At 34.4% G+C, this 12,385-nt stretch overlaps 1 protein-coding gene across 12 annotated transcripts in view; it reads left to right on the forward strand.

Moving 5' to 3' along the window:
* The window catches only part of ZNF638 (zinc finger protein 638), a 156,478-nt gene that overhangs the window by 129,424 nt on the left and 14,669 nt on the right, over positions 1 to 12,385 (forward strand). For all 12 annotated transcript variants that reach the window (XR_011646190.1, XR_011646191.1, XR_011646192.1 and 9 more), the window contains 11 exons: positions 486 to 536; positions 1,874 to 1,945; positions 2,789 to 2,875; positions 3,155 to 3,223; positions 3,552 to 3,592; positions 5,497 to 5,628; positions 6,473 to 6,601; positions 8,196 to 8,237; positions 8,693 to 8,827; positions 9,863 to 9,988; positions 11,246 to 11,283. Coding sequence is in view for 8 of the 12 variants with exons in the window: in XM_004473277.4 (XP_004473334.2) it covers positions 486 to 536; positions 1,874 to 1,945; positions 2,789 to 2,875; positions 3,155 to 3,223; positions 3,552 to 3,592; positions 5,497 to 5,628; positions 6,473 to 6,601; positions 8,196 to 8,237; positions 8,693 to 8,827; positions 9,863 to 9,988; positions 11,246 to 11,283 (922 nt within the window). In the remaining 4 variants the exon portion in view is untranslated. The remainder of the gene's footprint in view (positions 1 to 485; positions 537 to 1,873; positions 1,946 to 2,788; positions 2,876 to 3,154; positions 3,224 to 3,551; positions 3,593 to 5,496; positions 5,629 to 6,472; positions 6,602 to 8,195; positions 8,238 to 8,692; positions 8,828 to 9,862; positions 9,989 to 11,245; positions 11,284 to 12,385) is intronic.

Raw genomic sequence — 12,385 nt, forward strand, 5'->3', positions numbered from 1 at the left:
CACCCAAAAGGTAAATTTGCAAATATTATGAATAGAAAGATCACAGAGAAAGAAATACAGATTATTTAAACCATGTGAAAATTGAAACAGCTTTACTAATAATTTTAAAAATCACAACAATTTCCATCTCAGAATTGAAAGATCAGTCATTTTTGTTGCCTGCTGTGTGTAGAAATGGGGAAGCCCCACTCTCATTTATTATTGATGGAAATATTAGCTGGTAAAACCTTTCTGCATGACAGTTTGATGTTAAATCTACATGCCTTTTGACACAGCAAGTCCGTGTGTAAGAATTTATCCTATAGTTTTAGTTCCATGGGCATACAAAGATGTATATAAGGATGTTTCTGACAGTGTTCTTTCTAAGAGTAAATTGATCATGAGCTCTTGAATGATGGCCTTCAAGATTATTGCCAGGTTATCTCTTTGCCAGAGCCAAGTAATGTTAATTGTAATCCTTATTAATTTTTATTCCTTCATTTTAGCTAAAATGGGACAAGCCAAGACATCTGTAGCCAAAGTGAATAAATCTTCGGGTATGTTTTTTATTATGATTCTAGACATATTCCTTGACTTTTAATTATTCAAGAAGCACATAGTAATAATGTTGGATTTCATGCAACATAGTATTTGTGGAAAATATATTAATCTTTGACATTTTTAGTCATTCACAAATTTTGAGGAATGAGATTCAATAGGTAAAACTTTCCTTGTCTTAATTATCAAAATAAGATAATTTCATTGCTCAATTTAGTTGGAGACACTGTTTCTCAGAAAGAGTATCAGAGACATTTCCAACCTTCTCTGTTATTGAGGTCTTTTCTGTTTTCTTTCCCTGTGGCCCAGCTTACAGCAGTGTGGTAATACTTCTGAATGACTAAGTAATGACTAGCTAAGTGACAGACTGTAAGGAATAGTATTACTCCTTTTGAACAAAGATTTTGGTCTGTCTTTGGATATAAATGTTGGGTTTGTAAACTATTTTGATTAATTTTTGTGGATATAATTGTTTTTACTTGTATTACGATTTGGGTTTTCAATCAGATTCTCACAAGGGCAATCACCACCCTTGTTTATAAATGGAGAAACCTGCACAGAAATTGGTTAATGCCTTATCCAAGGCTTCAAAATTAAACTTAGATATCCACCTAGGCTTACTGACTTCTGATCCTGAGCACTTTACTGATACTACCTCTCTGTTACGAATATTAATTTTCAGAGCTAAGCCTCTGAGTGGAAAGATTGTCAACTGTCTAGTGATTCTTTTCAACCAACCTTGATGATTCCAGTCTTTATAAATAGCATCATCTTAGAAAATAAACAGTAATAGAAGCATATATATATGTGTGTGTGTGTGTATGTATGTATATATACGAAGAAGTGTCTGAGCAGTTGATATAATTCCACCCAGATAGAACCACTAGAAAGGAGTCAGAGTAATCACTCATGATGTAGTTGTTCTTGAATCCTTTTCAGTCTACTGGAAACCAAGCAAGCATGGATTGGGAGGCCCTAGATATAACTGATTTTGGAACCATTAAAATAGTCACAGGATTTTTTTATATCTTTGGATTTAGTAATTTTGCTTCTGGTTGATCCACACATTCAGATTTAACTTACCTTATGCTATTTTTAAGAAACTCCAGCAGGGAGGTGAAATCTTATTTCTGTGATAGTTTCCTTCCTCAATAAATTATCAATGTTGCAGATTTAGAAAATGGCCTGTATCCACCACACCCACCCCAAAGGTGATAGCATTTCATATTTTGAATAAAATATAATCTGTACCTTTTATTCTCTTCCTGTGAGGTTCTTTGGAAATTGTTCGTACTAGTTATATAAGCCAGTTTTGACTATAGCTTTTGTGATTTAGGGAAATCGGCGAGTTCTGTAAAATCTGTGGTAACAGTAGCTGCTAAAGGTACTAAAGCTTCAATCAAAACAGGTGAGACTTGGGAAGGAGAAGTTATAAGTTTATTATAGTTTTTTCTTAAAGAATATAATATCAAAAACAGGTTTTAAAATAAAGTAATAATTTATAGTTTAATTTGTAGCATCTGTACAATCTTTTTTAAGATTTAGTAGGTAATTCTTTAATATTTAAAACCTGACATGTATAGTACTTTTTTAATTTTTATTTTTTAAATCTGTTCTTTATCAGTATCTGTCATTGCAGATACATTTTCATGCTTGGGGTCAGCAAACATTTTTTTTTACAGCTGTGTAATAGACTATTCTGCCATTCCCCCCTTTATAAATTGCTTTATTTTAGTTTTCCTCATTTTCTTAGAGATGCCACTTTATATTCCATTTCTCAGCTGGTGTATGTTTGTTACTTCAGGAGGGAAAAAAAAAAGATTTCTTCCGTAATTCGAGAAAGTATATCCTTCATGAAGAAATGGAACATTATTTAAAATAAATGTAGCATGTTCAGATTAGCATGATCTCTTTATTAATGTCTTTTTCCAGTCAACTATAACTTAATTTTTAAGGAACATTTTTAGAAATTGCAAAATGTTTTTGTGTGTGGTGGTGGGGGGGGGGAGATTTTGATGTGCTTCTGCCATGTGAGGTGAGGATTAGACTTGTGGCTCATTTTTGGCCATCAACAAAATTGTATTTCAATTTAAATTTTCTTTTACTGTTATTGATGAACAGATACTGAAAATAATTAGAAATAATATTTGGAAAAGAAGTATTTTATGACTGTTTACTAACACACTTGTGTGAAACATGCTTCATGGTTGGGCAAACCCTTACAGTAATTGTTCAATTTTACTTTAAAAAGGAAAATCTAGTGGAAAGAAGTCCCTAGAAGTAAAAAAAGCTGGGAATGTCAAAAGCAAGGATGCCAGTAAACAAGTAACTGTACCAGGTAAGCTTGAAATACTATCATTCATTCAATGCTTTCTTTTCTTTAAATCCTCTTGGTGTATGAGTGAGGTTCAGTTTGGAATTATTGCTTAAAAATCCCCAAAGGAATTGTTTTGTTTTTCAGAGATAAACTTGTATTAACTTTGATTTAAGTGAGATCAACCTAAGGAGACTTGAACTGACAAAGTTTACTAAACTAGCTCAAGCTCTTGCTTAGATTCATTAGTTTAACTGTGTGAGTGTGTTTTTCTAGACTATTAAAGCCATCTCTTTCATGCAGAAAACTCTGAAATAAAGACCAGTATGGAAGCCAAAGACACTGAAAACAGTGTTAACGAAAGTGTTTCAGGTAAGTCCAGAGAAATTTTATTTTGTTCTCAATATTGTATAACTTATGTATATGTGTATTTCAGAATACTAGGATTACGCCTTAATAAAATTAAGAATATTCTATTTACTTTGTCTCTGAATTATTTTTAAATTTAAGTCTCAGAAGGAATGAAACCAAATTATTTAAAAGCTAATGCTAACTCTCTAGCTACTTTTTACTAATTCTCTACTCATTTGTCATTGATATTCTTTTCATGTAGCTATTATCTAGTCTATTATGGAATAAGGTGGGATTCTGATAAAGAATATTTGCATGTGTAAATTTTTATTTTATTTTGTATTTTAAGAAGCTGCTTTGGAGGCCACAGAAAATGAACCAGTCAGCATGGTCAGTTTTTATAATTTATTTAATTCCTTTATAGCTTAAGAATTTTGATGCAGCATATTTTTATTACTATATACTAAAATATATTTTTGTAGGAAAAAGAAATGTACAGGATTAACATGGTGAAAAATCCCAGTAATTTATGATTTTAATTAGTTTGGTTTTGGCTCAGTTGCCTTAAGTAAGTCACAAAACTTTAGGAGCAGATTATCAATAAATATAATGTTTTTGAGGTTTACTTTTCACTGAAAACAGCATGTTAAGCTGAAGTGGCTTTTCACATAGACAGTGGGTTGTCAAATTCAAACCAGTAGAATTCTGTGGATTTTCTTTTTTTCTAGAGGTAAATGGAAGTTGAATAATTAGAATACCTATTCTTTGCTTTTTTGGCGGAGCAAGAGGAGTTTGCAGTTTTATTTGAGCAGCATAAAGTTCACTTGCTTTTTCCCCCCTTTAGTTACTTCTGTCATTATTATGAATGTACTAAAATCTCAGTTATTTAGATTTTATTGATAATAGATTTTGAGATCATTCATTTGCTGGAAATTCCATTCTTTAAGTAGTAAGAAGAATACTTTAAGGCACCAATAGGGTATCTTATTATTATTATTATCTTTTAAAGATTTATTTATTTCCCCTTCCTCCCTGTTGTCTGTTTTCTGTCCACTCGCTGTGTGTTTTTCTGTGTCTGCTTGCATTATGAGGCGGCTCTGGGGAAAACTGCATCTCTTTTTTGTTGTTCCGTCATCTCGCTGCGTCAGCACTCGGTGTGTGTGGCGCCACTCCTGGTTGGGCTGCGCTTTTTTTACATGGGGCAGCTCTCCTTTTGGGGTGCACTCCTTGTACATGGAGCGCCCCTGCCCCTGCGTAGCACGGCACTCTTCGTGCGTGGTAGCACTGCACGTGAGTCAGCTTACCACATGGGTCAGGCGGCCCTGGGGATCGAACCCCGGACCCTCCATATGGTAGGCGGACACTCATCAGTTGAGCCACATCGGCTTCCCAACCAATAGAGTACTTTAGAGTCACATAAAGCAGATTAGAAGGACCATTTATGAACATAAATGGCTTACTCATGAAAATTATTGTGAACTGATTCATGAAATGAATAACTTCCAACCTCTTTTTCAAAGAAGAGCAACAAATTGCCAAATTTATTACAGCATATATTATGGGGATTTTCCCAACATACCCACTAAGGCAGGGGCTCTTAACCTTTTTTATTCCATGGACCCCTTACTAAGTCCACACTATACTGTACTGTGTATTATTTAATAAATAAATTACACCAACATACCCCACAAGAATAATGTTTTTCTGAATTTAAATTCAAACTCACAGACCCATTAGTAAGAACCCTACACTAAAGGAAAATTGTTATTGATAGAAGAATTGTCTTAAAGAATAAAACAGATTGGAGAGAATGGAAAACAGGGGGGAAGTGGCATTTGGGTTATGGGGTAAGTGTCCTGAGAAGACTAGATAACCTTTTTTTATATGCCTAAAAGTGATTATCTTATTCAGAAAGTTGAAAGGATATGCATTGATTCGGAGTTTGGGAAAGAGAGCATCAACAGGGTACAAGAATGACAATGGTAAGTGAAGGGAAAGAATGATAGTCAGAATTTTCAAACTTGTGTTTTTAAACATGGCTTGAAAGAGACCTAAAGACCTAGCCTAGATGACAGGTGGTAGAACTACAAATATTCTATATAGTTTGAAGAGGGTAAATTTGCATTTTATTTTTGGTTTTGTTTTTTCAATTGAGACTTAGACCAGCTTTCTGAATTATCAGGCTTTACACAATATTTAATGCAATTTAAGTACTAACATTAATATATGATTTTCAGTATAAAAGCAGTTAAAGAAATTTTAATGTCCATTTAATTTTTTAATTTGTTTTGAAGGTAACAGAGGAAATGTGTGTGGTCCTTGTTTCTAATTTGCCTAATAAAGGATATTCTGTAGAAGAAATTTACAACCTTGCAAAACCTTTTGGTGGTTTAAAAGATATTTTGATCTTATCATCTCATAAAAAGGTAAAGGTTGATAATTGTTCATATTGTCTGTAGGCACATTTTGAAAAATACTGAATTCACAAAACTAAAAGAGAAAGTCAGAGTGTCAAAGTAATTAAACTTTTCAAGCTAAGGGATTTAAAAAATTTAAAACACAGGTGTCCTTATTTTGGTATTGTTCTAATCAGACACTTATTTATTTTTTCTGCTATTTTACCAGTGGTGCACAAATGGGAAGTAACCATTTGCTAATGATGTCATAAGTACTTGAACCACCTAGGTTGATCTGCATGGTCTAAGTTTTCTATAAAAGTGTGAATTGCTTTTGTAATTTAAAATCCATACAATAAAATTTATTTTTAATGATAAACTTGTGGGAGTGGTATTTCAGAGGAGGGGATAATTTCAGGAAAGAGTTTCAAATAATGGAAATGACATCTTTAGAGTGGCGGAAATTGGTATTTTTAGAATAGTGAGGAATTGGCAATTATGTGATTTTTGAGAATAAAATACAATATATGTTTGGTAGTAATCTGTTCTGCCACTTACTGTGAGAAGACAGTAGAGGAAGAGAGTGAAAATGAGATCATTGTAATTTCACAGTACTTTAAAAATAGATTAGTTGGATGGTTGCAACTCTAAATATGCCAAAAACAATTGAATCGCACACTTAAGCAGGTGTACTTTATGGCATGTAAAAGATTTATCTCAGAGCTTTTTTTTTTTAAACAAAAGTGTATTATATAGAGAAACAAGAATAAAAGATTTTGCTATTTAATTCATCTGACTCCTAAGTATTAAACCTACTTAAGAAAGGTAATTTAATAAGACATCTTTTTCATTCTTGTTATTTCTATTTTAAAAGGCATTTATGGAAATAAGTAGAAAATCTGCAGATTCTATGGTAAAATTTTATACTTGCTTCCCAATATCAATGGATGGAAATCAACTCTCAATAAGTATGGCTCCTGAAAACATGGATATAAAAGATGAGGTAAATTATAGACTTACTGTCATTTTTGTTAGAATATCAATCAAATTCATAACAGATTTATTCCCTTCTGTTTTCTAGTTTTCTTTATAGGTCCACATGTCTCAGATACAGTGAAAGCTTCTCCTTGTTCCCTCCATACTCTCCCATTTGAGAGAGTTTAACTGTCATGGTGTGGAAATTGTATCCCTCTTGTATGTTGCAATGGAAAAAGTTGAAAACTATTATCTGAAAACAGGCTTCTCTATTTGTATCTCACTGCCGTTATCCAAATTGGAAGTCTGAACTATTTAGTTTTTTTCATTTCTAACATCCAGTCAGCCACCAGGTCTTCTGTTTAACTCCTAAACATTTCTGGATTGTATCCTCTTTTTCAATCCATCCACCATGTCTTCATCTCTTAAGAATTCATATTGGACTACAAAGTCGCCTTCTGATTGTTCTTTCTGTCTTCAGTTTTGTCTCCCTCAAAATCTTTTCTACACAAAACCGTAAGACTGATTGAAAATTGAAGTTTATTCAAATTATCTGATTTAGACAACCTTCTGTGGCCTACAAACATTTAATTTCAACTGCTGAGAGGCATGATTAGAATCTTTAGGTGAGGTGGGGGTGCATGTCATTTGAAAAAAACTTTCCTTGAGAATCACTCTAAAGTGTTACAATTGCTGGGGTGGTTTTATACAAGTCACGGTACTGTTGAAAACAGTTTTATTTTTTTATTTTTAAAGATTTATTTACTTATTTCTCTCCCTCTCCCCCCCCAAGTTGTCTCTTCTCTGTTTCTGTTTCCCTGCATCATCATCTTTGTCTGCTTCTGTTGTCATCAGCAGCACAGGAATCTGTGTTTCTTTCTCTTGTGTCATCTTATGTCAGCTCTCTGTGTTTGTGGTGCCATTCCTAGGCAGGCTTTCGTGCTTGGCGGCTCTCCTTACAGGGCGCACTCCTTGCACGTGGGGCTCCCCTACGTGGGGGACACCCCTGTGTGGCATGGGCACTCCTTGGTGCGCATCAGCACTGCACATGGGCCAGCTGCACACGGGTCAAGGAGGCCCGGGGTTTGAATTGTGGACCTCCCACGTGGTAGATGGACGCCCTAACCACTGGGCCAAGTCCGCTGCCAGAAAACAGTTTTTAAATGCCATAGTCTCATGTATGTGTACATTCCTTTCCTGCACACGGAAGCCTCCATTAACTCTCCTGTACCAGCTTTGATATCCTGGCCTCACCGAACTTTTAGCTTCTTCATATTTTAACAACACCAAATTTCTACACTTGAGTACCATGTTACCCTGCGTATCTGATCTTCCTTTTATTCCCTTGTATGGGAATTTGAGTGTCCTTTTTAATCCTGATGCATTTAGAGCAGTAGGAAGAATTAAAGTGTATGTGTAGGGGCCTTGGATAACTTGTTTAGGAAAAGGGAAAGATTTTTGGAAGGAACGAAATTTTTTTGACTTCTCATTTTATGAAATAACTGCCCCAAAAAGTGCATGTTTGTATAGATGATTTTTTATATTATAAATGTTGACTGGTTAAATGTATGAATGAGGAAAAAGTTACACCTTCAACCTTTTATCTCTTTTGGCTTTTTTAGGAAGCTGTATTTACAACCTTGATTAAAGAAAATGACCCAGAGGTGAGTTTTGCATTTAAATGCTTTCATATACTGTTTGATTGATAGAAACTGATTTTATTTGTTCACCTTTTAGAAGTTAAAGAAAACCTTAGTACCAGTTTTACAGTATTGAGGTGATAAAAGTGTCAGATGGATGGACTTACTGGTAAAAGTAAGAAATAAAGGTAGTTCCTGATGTGAAAAATTTCTCTTGGTATTGGAGTGCATAGTAAGTGTCCATGTAGGTCAAGTATACTGTTTGAGGATGTTTTGGATTAATATTACGGAAATGGAAGAAAGATTATACCTCCTGTTTTAGTATATTATTTTTTCTGATTACTCAAATCTAAAATTAAGACTTCAGTATCCTAACCCACAGTCATTTTCTTACAATAAAAATTGCTGTTAATCTAGTTTACTGTTTGATACTATAGCTGTGTTTTTCTTTTTCTATGCTTTCTCTTAAAAATATATAGGCAAATACAGATGAAATTTACAGTCGATTTGTTCATCTTGGTAACTTACCTGAAGATGGACTTCAGTGTGTACTTTGTGTTGGACTTCAGTTTGGAAAAGTGGATCATCACATGTTCATGAATAATAAAAAAAAGGTAATACGGTCACCCATTTTAGATCTTGTTCATTGAGAATATGTAGCTGAAACCAATATTTTTATGGTCTGCAACTTTTAATTCAGCTTCTTAATGGAAGCACCTGTAAACATTATTCACCCTCTCAGCAGAATTATAATGGACCAGGATTTTTTTTTCCTGGGCTGTGACAAGAAGAGATCTCTCCCCTGAGAACTCCTGGTGTTTAAGGGGAAATAAAACTTGCAAAGGTATTAGTAGTCCAAAGAGCATTATCTTACTGGAAAGCTTAGCCCTGAATTATCTGGCCTTGCCCTTAACTACCTTTGTGACCTTTACAAAGTTGATCTTTTGAGTTCTTGTAAAATGAAGTATTTTTACTAAATGTTTTCTAATGTTCTTTCAAGCTATAAAATGTGTAGTGTTACGTTTGTTTAGTTATATGAAAAGAAGAATAATCATTCCTTACCTTCATGATCTGTCGTCTTTCCTTAAAAGAACCAAAAATTGTTCATCTATTTACATTTGCTATGCTTTCTGTATTTAATATTTATTTTGGGTATATTTCCATTAAAATTAGATTTTGATGAACTATATGTTAACCTAAAAAGGGAGGGTTTCATATCAAAGTTGAGAATATTCACTTCATAAAAACTACCTAAGTAACCAACAACTAGGTATTAATTTCTTCAGTATATGTCTTACTGATACAAAGAGCATAGTTGTGGCTTTAGGAAAGTACAACATAGGATGGAAGAGGTGGTGCAGATGACATCTAGAAATTCCATCTTCACTCTTTTTTTTTTCTTTTAGGAGGTTATCAGGGACCTCATACATGGGAAACGGTCACTTAAACTACTGAGCTATACCTGCTCCCCTTTACCTCTCTCTTTAAAAATACCTGCCATCCTCTTCAGTTTTGCCATGAAGTATTCTAAGGATTGTTCGGGTTTTTTTGTTTGTTTATTTTGGAATAACTATTAACCATATATTTGTAACCAGATATGTGAAGTCTTGAAGAAAAATATCTTGGTAATTTTTTTATCTTCTCCAAAGGCAATTCTTCAGTTAGATAGTCCTGAATCTGCTCAGTCGATGTACAGTTTCCTGAAACAAAATCCACAGAACATAGGTGACCATGTATTGACCTGCACGTTATCTCCAAAGATGGACTCATCAGAGGTAAAGTTTTTAGTTTTACGATTTTTGTTTTTTTGGTGGTGGCAGTGGTGGTAGTTGTGGTGGTGGTAACAAGTTTGGAGGTTTTAGAAAATGATGAAAGCGTAAATGTCATTCTCCCAAAGCTAGAAGGTGTAGTGTACTCTGAAGGTGATTTCAAGAGTTATTCTTAGATCAGTCGTCAAGTTAAACTGATTCTGAATTTGGACTCTCTTTTACCAGTGCCTAATAAGGCAGTGCTTTGGTACATAGGCACCAGTTTTTTTTCTCTCTTTCTGCCTCCCTCCCCCGCACCCCAGTCTGTTCTCTGTGTCCATTTGTTGCGTGTTTGTCCGCTTCTGTTGTTGTCAGTGGCATGGGAATCTGTGTCTCTTTCTGTTGCTTCATCTTGCTGTGTCTGCTCTCTGTGTGTGCGGCACCATTCCTGGGCTGCACTGAGCGGCTCTCCTTATGGGGCGCAAGGAGTGCATATGGGGCTCCCCTCCGCGGGGGACACCCCTGTGTGACACTGCACTCCTTGCGTGCAGCAGCACTGCACGTGGGCCAGCTGCACACAGGTCAAGGAGGCCCGGGGTGTGAACCGTGGACCTCCCATATGGTAGACGGATGCCCTATCCATTGGGCCAAGTCTGCTTCCCAGTAGGCACCAATTTTAATTCCTACTTCCGTTTTAGAACCCAGGACATTGCTTTCTTCAGGGCTCAGATATATGCATTAATAAGGATTATTATTCAATTTGTCCTATACTACTAGATGCTTAAGTGGGGAGCCTTTTTTTTTGTTCTTGTTTTTGTTTTTTTTGGAACCTGGGACCTCATACACAGGAAGCAGTCTTCCCAAGTAGGAAGCTTTTTACGTCACCTGATTTCCTTTATAAATCAAACTTTTAAAAAGTAGTATTTCCACAAGGAAGAAATTGATATTTCAGATTTATTGCCTTTTCCCCCCAATAAATAGCTTCCAGGGTTTTAAAATTTAAAGATAAAGTTTATATCAGCATTATGTAAACTTATTTTTCTGATTAATTGGTCAAAGCCGTTGCTCTGCATATCTTAGAGGACTTCATCTAATGAAAAAAACGCTAGAACCTGGGATTTATGTGAACATTAAAAACAGCTGTTTCGATAATATTGTAAAGATTATTATTATTTTTTTTTTTTTTAGCTTAGAGTTGGACGGAAAACATTGCATTGATGAATTAATGGGTTAAATATTTAAAATCTGGTAGAGTAGCCTCTAATAAAATGTATTACATTACAGGATCAAGCTGAGAAAGACTCAGAACCAGGAAAAGAAAGGTATGTTGCTTTAATATGCTAACATTTTTGTCTAATATTTAGGTACTAAGTTTTATTTGTATTTTTATATATGGAATATATACACCAAGAAAGGTCCTCTCTCAGTGTTTGTTCCATTCTGTGTTTCTATGTACAAGTTACGATTTTCTTTTTTAACCTTGATTGGTATTGTCTTATTCAAATACTTTCGTTGGTTATTTTTAAGAACTGAATATATTGATATACTATTAGTTAAATTTATATATATAACTGTTTTCTTAAAATGCTTTTGAACAATTCTACTCCATAATTATTGTTCCTTTTGTTGGATTTTCTATTCTAAAATAAACCCAAGAGTAAAATTGTAATCTTTTTATTAATCCTTTTTAATCTTATTGACTCGGAACACCAAAAGGTACCATTTAAGTTTGTTCATTTTTATCTGGTTAGTTACCCAAGAATATGGAATTAGAGAAAAATCTTTGTTTGATGTCTTATCTTTAAAATTGGACCAGGGAAAGGGAACCTTTAACTTAGCATTTTCTAACTCTCAGCCTGGAGAGATGGGCATTTGCTTGGTATGGGGGCATTTTAACTTAGGGTTTAATATGTATTTTAATGCATATATATTTTAAACCAACTGGGATAAGGGAAAGGGACACATGTAAAAGAAAATTATAATGTACACTGCTTTATATTTTCAGAGGATGAAAACTTGTTCTTCAGAGTCTACACTAACTTAGTGACTCACAGTCTTGTTTTGGGCACATGTAGTCACTTTTCTTCTTAGTAACACTTTTCATTCTGATGAATATCCCCTCCCATCACCGCCTATGGCTTTGCCCCACCCATCAACAGTCTTCCTTTCACTGCTCTTCATTAAGAATAACTGATTTAGAATCCTTATTTTTTCTCATTTATACTAAGTGATTCACCCATATTTCTTACAGTCCATGTAGTAAGAACTTAATAGAGTTTGAAACATCAGTTCGAAAACGCTTAAATATGGAAATTGTTTTGATATACTGTCTTAATCTTAAGAAGTCGAAAAACATAGTGTCTTTCCTTTTTTTTTTTTGAAATTTATTTTCTTTATTCATCCCCTCTCCTTCGTTGTTTGAAG

The sequence above is a fragment of the Dasypus novemcinctus genome, chromosome 17 (genome assembly GCF_030445035.2).
Source record: "Dasypus novemcinctus isolate mDasNov1 chromosome 17, mDasNov1.1.hap2, whole genome shotgun sequence".
NCBI lineage: Eukaryota > Metazoa > Chordata > Mammalia > Cingulata > Dasypodidae > Dasypus > Dasypus novemcinctus.